The 7,743-nt window shown below is 51.9% G+C and overlaps 1 protein-coding gene across 1 annotated transcript; it reads right to left on the bottom strand.

The window, feature by feature from the left end:
* Positions 1 to 1,554: 1,554 nt before the first annotated feature.
* Positions 1,555 to 6,694, bottom strand: zbtb11 (zinc finger and BTB domain containing 11). The gene is made up of 10 exons (XM_061297078.1): positions 6,159 to 6,694; positions 5,700 to 5,938; positions 5,389 to 5,620; positions 4,273 to 5,213; positions 3,764 to 4,081; positions 3,253 to 3,661; positions 2,868 to 2,985; positions 2,620 to 2,778; positions 2,372 to 2,547; positions 1,555 to 2,272 (listed from the first exon to the last, which is right to left on the bottom strand). The coding sequence occupies exons 1-10, from the start codon at positions 6,466 to 6,468 to the stop codon at positions 1,719 to 1,721; spliced, it is 3,456 nt and encodes a 1,151-aa protein (XP_061153062.1). The 5' UTR covers positions 6,469 to 6,694; the 3' UTR covers positions 1,555 to 1,718.
* Positions 6,695 to 7,743: the final 1,049 nt, after the last annotated feature.

The raw sequence follows: 7,743 nt of genomic DNA, 5'->3' as shown, positions 1-7,743 counted from the left end.
TGGCTGATTGATTTGTTTTAATTGAGAGGGAAAAAAAACAGCAAAAGCATTTCACTAGCTGACCAGGAGATGGCGACAGCGTGGCATCTGAAGACCATGGATTGTTTGTTCTGCTATAGCCTAGGTGACTGATTCACAATTTGGTTTTGTCTGATATCAGATATTAAATAAAGAAAGCCAACTGGCTGATTGATTTGTTTTAATTGAGAGGGAAAAAAAACAGCAAAAGCATTTCACTAGCTGACCAGGAGATGGCGACAGCGTGGCATCTGAAGACCATGGATTGTTTGTTCTGCTATAGCCTAGGTGACTGATTCACAATTTGGTTTTGTCTGATAATAGATATTAAATAAAGAAAACCAACTGGCTAATTGATTTGTTTTAATTGAGAGAAAAAAAAAATCAGCAAAAGCATTTCACTAACTGACCAGGAGATGGCGACAGCGCGGCATCTGAAGACCATGGATCGTTCTGCTATGCCGGTTTAAAAAAAAAAAAAAAAAACGTAATTAGCTAGGGGTCAAAGGTCAAAGTGTACGGTTCAAAGTTCACCCAGGGGTCAAAGGTCGGTTCAAAGTTCACGGGGTCATGTGCACATTTTCGATTTTTAACTAGAGTTGAAAGTTCGGGGTTCAAAGGTCACCCAGGGGTCACCACGGGGTCACCACGGGGTCACCGCGGGTTCAAAGGGGTCACCGCGGGTTCAAAGTTCAGGGTTCACTTTTTTTTTTTTTTTTTTTTTTTTTTTTTAGGTTAACCTTTATTTAACCCAGTGCTTCTCAATTATTTTCTGTTACGCCCCCCCCTAGCAAGAAGAAAACTATTCGCGCCCCCCCTCCCCACCGTGACTATCCTAACTTGTCTTGTAAGTCGTAAAATGTTGCACTGTCGCAAACGTGACAGAAGTAACAATGAGAGCGCCACTGCCCCCTGCTGTAGTAAACGCGCAATTACACTTTATTCTAGTACTGCCAAAAAAAAAGCCTGTTCCCCAGGGTCACACGCGCCCCCCCCCAGGAATAGCACCGCGCCCCCCACCACTATTTGAGAAGCACTGACTTAAGGGAATCTCGAGAAACAGGAAAGGCAATTCGCGACTCGTTGGTGAACAGGAAGTGACGTCATTGTCTTATTCGTTTTGTTTTATGGCGAGGTGGCACCAGCTTCAATGCGCATTACCGACACCTACCGGTTGAAGTCATGAACTGAAAAAAGAACCAATCACTTTCGGAAGTGATTCGTTCACTGAAAGAAATTCGTTCTTTTGAACGAATCGTTCACTCACGAGCCAACACTATTCGCCAGGCTCGTGATCCTCATGAAGCTGAGTACTTGACATGCAAGGCAGGCAGGTAAACGTGCCAAAACAGACCGCAAGAGGAGTCTTCTTCAGATGCTGCACCGATGGTCGTATTTCTTTGGTCCTTTTTTACTTAGTGTACCACTTTAAAACTAGTTAAATATGCTTTTGTTATTGTGTATATATATGTTATATATAAATCTGGTCACCCGACTTAATGAAGAGTCCATCAACACACACATAAGCAAACAAAATTGGCTTAAAAAAACAAGTGCAGTGGCATTTGTTTTTTATTATCTTATGATAGTAGGCTCAAAAGGCTTCGATTCCTCCAATTTGTCCCAAGCTATTTACACAGTTGAAAGGGCGGCGCCGGCTCAAGCTAAATAAAAACAAAGGTCCAAGATAACAAATATTTCTACTCTATCTCGGCCACCTCGACCTCCATGGTCTGAATGGCGTCGGGCGCCTCGTCCAGCTCGATGCCCGTCATGGCCTGCTGCGCCAGCACGTAGTTGACCACCTGCATGATGCCCCGGTCGGACAGCGTGGCCAGTGAGCCGTCGGCCGCCGCCTCCACCGCCTGCACCGCCTCTACCGCCTCCACCGTCTCTTCGGTAATCAGCACCGTCTCGATTTCCTCAGAGGAGGAGGCGCCGGCGGGCGGGGCGGGCGTCTGCGCCAGCCGCAGCTCGGGCGGCAGGTCGGCCGCCAGGATGCTGACGGCGTGCTCTACCTGCGTGCCCTGATTGTGAAACTGCAGCGTGTCCTTCTCCAGCATGATCTTGCAGGGTAGGCTGTCGGCGTGGTACTTGGACATGTGCTTGCGGAGGGTGCGGGCGTCGATGTGCGCCTCGTTGCAGTTGGGGCAGACGTAGGGACGCTCGCCCGTGTGCGTGCGTACGTGGCGCTTCAGGGAGCGGGCGTCGGCCCACGCCACGCCGCACGTCACGCACTCAAATGGCTTCACGCCTGGAGGAGAAGAAAGCAGAAACGACACAAACGTTGCGAGTCGTTCAGCTGTTGTGTTGTGACTTATTGTGCTTCTGTAAAAACCAGCCCGGGCGTCACCTTGGTGATTGTTGATGTGTCTTCTGTACTCTCTGAGCTGCGTGAATTTCCTGCCGCAGTGCTCGCATTCTCGCTCCAGGTTCTGCTTGACGCGACCCTTCTTGCCGTGCGTGGCTTTCTTCACGTGACGCCGGAACAGCGCCTTCTCGAAGAACTCCTTGCCGCACACCTGGCACCTGAACGGGAGTGAGCAAGGTTTTCAACATTTGGCTTCTATACAAGGCCGGAGGTCTTGGTCCGAGACTCACTTGAACGGCTCGGCCACGCTGTGCGACTTGACGTGCGAGTACCAGTCCTTCTTCCAGCTGTAGCACTTGCCGCATATCTGACACTGGAAGGGCTTGAGGCCCATGTGCTTGTTCATGTGCTGCTGCAGGTCTTTGGCCTCGTAGAAGCGCTTCTCGCAGCTGCCGAAAAGCGCACGAGCGGTCGTCAGTGCCCAAACAGCGTTTGCATGGAAAAGATGAGGGGGGGGGGGGGGGGGGGTTGCACTCACTGGGAACAGGCGAAGGCACGAACGTCCGGCTTGGGTCTGTGCTTCTTCAGGTGCTTGCTCAAGGCCGAGGCTCGGTGGAACGTGGCCCCACACGTGTTGCACAGGTACTTGGATTCGCCTGCCACGCCGAAGAACATCGAGCGCAATGCAAAGAAGAAAAGCTTTCAGGTTAAGGGTTTCAAATGAAAATTAAGTGTTCAAATGTACCTTTGGGCAAAGGTTGGGCTTAGGGTCAAATGACAGTAAAAGCCTCAGCCAGCGTTTTAAGTAAAGCTTAAAGTTCAAAATGATGGTTTGAAATAAAGGCGAGGGTTTCAAATCAGGGAATGTTGCCTTTTCAAATGAACGATTCTGAGAAAGATTTCCAGTGAAGTGGTGTTCTGACCGGTGTGTAGGCTGGTGTGCTCCTCCATGCTGCGCTTGCTGACAAAGGACTTGTGACAGTACTGACACTGGAACTGCTTGGTGACGTCGTGGAGGACACGGTGCATCTTGAGGCTGTGCTTGTGGGCAAAGCTCTTGCCGCACACCTTGCATGTGTGCGGCCGCACGCCCGTGTGGTGCAGCATGTGGATGCGCAACGAGTACAGCTTGGGCAGCGTCTTGCCGCAAATGTCGCACACAAACTCGCGCTTGGTGTGCGACCAGGTCGCCGCTTTGGAGTCCTGGCCGCCCTCGGCGACTTGCGAAGAGGACGCCGATTTGGAGGCGGGTGTCCTCTGGGCGCTCTGCTGCTTGTGGCGGGCCAGGTGGGCGCGCAAAGAGGCGGCGTACTGGAAGTCTTTGCTGCACAGCTGGAACACACAGCACGTTTACTTTTAACTTTGCGAATGGTCGGAATTAGCGTGTCGGGGCAATGTAGGGCAGAGTTCAAATTGAAGTCGGCCTCTGCTTACGCTGCACTTGTATCCGCGACTTTTGTCATGCTTCCTGGCGTGCATGATGAGGGCGTAGCGGCGTGGGAAAGATAAGCCACACTCTAAGCACGTATGCTCTCCCTCCACGGCGCCCTGGGCCAGGACCTCGCCATCCACACCCGGGTCAGATGCCGCCGGGGTGGGGACGTCGGCGGCCCCGGTCGAGCGAGCGTCTTCGGCCGCGACGGCTTCTGCGTCGTCTGGCTCCTTGTCCTCCGTAGACCCGGGTTCTTCTTTCACCGGGTTCTCTTCCAGCTGCTTGGGAGGCCGCCCCCTCTTTCCTGGCCTCGGACCCACCTACAACAATGTTTGTGGTGAGTGCAGTAAATAAGGGAACCTGTGGGGGTTCATGACAGCATGACTGCAATCAACTGGACTAACCTGCACTCTGTTGCTAACCAAAAGAGCAGTGCCTACCAAGACAACAACCGCGTCTCAGATGAAGTCAAGTGTGAACACATGAGTAATTGGGCGATAGAAGAGCATACCTTTGGGCTGAGGGTGGGGGTGGCACAAGGGGCCACGGTGGCGCTCTTCCCCTCCTCGTCGTCGTCATCCAGGCCCATATGGAGGCGAGCGTAGCCACCCTCGCCAATGGAGCGCTGCCGCAGTCGCCGTTGGTTGGAGTCGCTCGCCGTGTCTAGCTTGTCGTCCTCGGCAGACGGCTCCTCCTCTGGCGGCGTGGCAATCTCCTCCATCGCCACATCTTTCTTCACCTTGGGCGGGCGCCCTCGTTTCCGTTTCGGGGGCGCCGGAACGAGGGCTTCGGGGGCTGACTCTGGTGCTTCGGTGGCCAATTTGGGTGTGTCCTTGTCCACCTGGTTCTGAAGCTCTGTGTTCATTTCTGCAGACTTCTCCTCTGCCGCCTCCATGTTTAAAAGGAAGGTCTCCGCCCCGTTTGGCTGCTCGATAGCCAGGCAGGCGGACACCACTGCCAGGGACTCGGTGGCTCCCGCCTGACCGCTGTGGGTGACCACCGTCATGGTTTCCCCCTCGGCGCCCATAAGGGCGGCCTGGTGCGCGATCAGCGTCAGGGTCTCGCTGGTCTCCACCCCCTCTGCCGTGACCGCCACCGGCTGCTCCGTGCCCGCGGGCGCCACAATGGCAAACGACTCCCCCTCCACAGCAAGCCCGGCCTGGGTGACTACCGCGCTGCCGTCGCTCTGTATGGTGACCGTGTAAGAGCCCGCCTCGTCGGGGGTGGACTCCGCTGTCTGTTCTGGTAAAACGGCGCGGCTGTCCTCGCGCTGGTACAGGACCAGCCTCTGCTCCTCCACCTGCTTGTGCACCGACTCACAGATCTGCAGCACCTCAGGCATCAGCAGGTGGCGCGCCAGATTGGCAATCTCCGCCATAACATTGAAGTTGAACGTCAGCATGGACGTGTAGGAGAAATCCAGCAGGGGCAGGAAGCTGTCTTTGGTGAACCCTGGATAGAGAGAAGGGCAAGAGTTGAGGCGCTGGATTGAGGCCGAGACAGCAAAATCGTACGGACACACCAAATCAGCGGGTACTCGAAGCAGAAAGAAATCCCCAAGCATTTTTTTTCAAATCAAGGAACTCTATTCTGGTTTAACGCCTAACAAGCATGGATGCCAACTCACCGGCAAGGTCGACCACAGCCTCGTGCGTGGCCGCGGCGCCCTTTTCGAAGAAGAGCTCATTGAAGTACTCGCTGCACGCCGCCAACACGGCCTTGTGCGCCCGGTACTCCTCACCCTCAATCAGCAGCGTGATGTCGCAGAAGTGATTGTTGAGTCGCTGTTGGTTGAGTTTGTCCAGCACCGTCTGGCCATGATTGGACAAGAACTGGTTCACCTCGCCTTTGCTGTTCACCTGGGGGTTAAAAAAACACACGCAGCTCAGGATGAACTCCACCATCTATGTGCTAATATAGCAGGCTAACAATACTTACATAAACCAGCTCCTGCTTATCTGAAGTCTTTGCCACCTTGGATCTTGACTTTGTGTGGAAGAGATCATCAATTTCTTCTCCCACCTCCATCTCATCCTCTTCTTCATCATCGTCGTCATCTCTATCGGCTGTCTTGCGCTTCCTCGCCCGGCCGCCTCCCCCAAAACTGTCATCCGCCCCACGGCGAGCGGTGCAGGTTGTGCACTCGCGGATGTGATCCTTCACGTGCTTCAGGATACCTACGGTGGAGGACAAAACCAACCCTCAGTGATGGAAAGCTCCAAGTTAAACACTGCCGCTATGACCACAGGATGGTGCCAAAACTCATGTGTACGTCACAGTGACCACCGGGGATGTGTTTGATACGAAACGCTGACATTTTCTCGCTCATGTCACCGTTTTATCCCAAAAAGAAAATTCTTTTCTAGGGCTGCCGCACAACTCGTCTTCGGCTCTTACCTCTCCACCAGTACTTCCGCGAGATGCCCTCCCAAGTGAGCTGCTGGTTGAGGTGCTCTCCTCCTTCGAGGACGTGCGTTTGCTCGATCAGTTCCTTCCTCCGCTCATCCCGCAGCACGACCTCCAGCTCGGTGAACTCGTCTTGGCCCTTGAGTCGCCGCTGGTAGTACAGGGTGCCGTCGCGGACCACGTAGCAGGCTGCTGCTTTGCGGATCTTGCGCTTGGTGTTGCCCGGCGTGCCAGGCGCGTACGGCTCCCGCTCGTCCGTCAAATAGCGAAAGATAGCCAAGTAGCTTTCGCTGCACGACATAGTGCTCTCTCGGCCCTCTCGCCCGCTTCAACGCGGGGCGTTTATCACGAAAAGTCTGTCCTTGCCTTGGACGTGCGATTTTAGATGTTAATATATTTTTACATACAAGTTTAAAGTCGAAATAAAGCCATGGTGAGTATATTCGAGTGTTTTTGTTGAGGTGGAACGGCAGTTGTTCTAGCGTCAGAGTAGACGTGCCCGAACAGAGAAAATGGCTGCTGCACAACCGGATGTTACGTACGTTACGCCGGAAATGCACCCCAGAAAAAGAGAATAAAAACCACGACGCTCCACCAGAGAGCGCTGTCGACAAACTATTCACCAAATAGATACTTTCCATGTTTAGTAAATAGAAAGAATTAGGTGTTATGTATATTAAACGTACCATCAGAGCAAATGTATCATACCATGTTGATACACATGACAAGTTGTCTTGTGTGTCCAAAGTAAACAAGGGCTCATATTTGCAGAAACAAAGAAATAAAGACAAGGAAATTCTCTAAAAGGTGCAGATAAGTCACTTAACCTTGCACTTGACCCTTCAACAGACAACGAGGCCCTGTGTCAGAAGGTCTCGGCTATCCAAAACCACAAAAGTACAACGTGTAATTGCTTCCAAAGCTGGTTTATTCTAGGCATTTGTTTTGTTGTACTTTCCCCCATCCAGCCATCAACAGCATGTTTTTTATTATCTATTTTTCCCACCACGGTTTCACGTTGTCCTTGAAGTCATTTCCTCTTCATTGTTCAGTTCTCTCACTTGATTTTATTTTGATACAACTAAAAGATTTTCCTCTTTGAAAAGAGGAACCTCTTGTCTGACACTTTGAGTCAATCAGGACTATGTCACAATTGGAAACAGATTTTAGAATCAGCATTTTTCAAAGAATTTCTGAATATTGTAATTTAATTGATAGAAACTTTTCCTCTTAGCAACCCTGGGTAATATTATACAACCCGATGTCTCAGTGACAGGTGTCCTACAGTGATCCATTATAGGCCGGGTGCTATTTACTTGATTTAAGCAGCGAGGCTCAGTCAAGGTTGGAGCAAGGTCCTTGTGGCAAAGCAGCAGTAAGTCTGGAGGTGCACGCAAGGAACGGGGATCCGGGTTCGAAATGAACGAAAGCTTGATGGCCCACTAAACGTTTGCCTTGGGCCACAACCTATAAAAAAAAAAATTGTATTGCTTCAACGTGTGCAACTATCCATTTGCAATACGCATTGGCTATCCTTGAGCTGCCTCATCAATCTCTACCGGTAATGGGTTTCGCC

This window comes from Syngnathus typhle, linkage group LG14 (genome assembly GCF_033458585.1).
Source record: "Syngnathus typhle isolate RoL2023-S1 ecotype Sweden linkage group LG14, RoL_Styp_1.0, whole genome shotgun sequence".
Taxonomy (NCBI): domain Eukaryota; kingdom Metazoa; phylum Chordata; class Actinopteri; order Syngnathiformes; family Syngnathidae; genus Syngnathus; species Syngnathus typhle.
The sequence above is the reverse complement of the archived record's forward strand: the minus strand, read 5'-3'. Positions and strand labels throughout refer to the sequence as shown.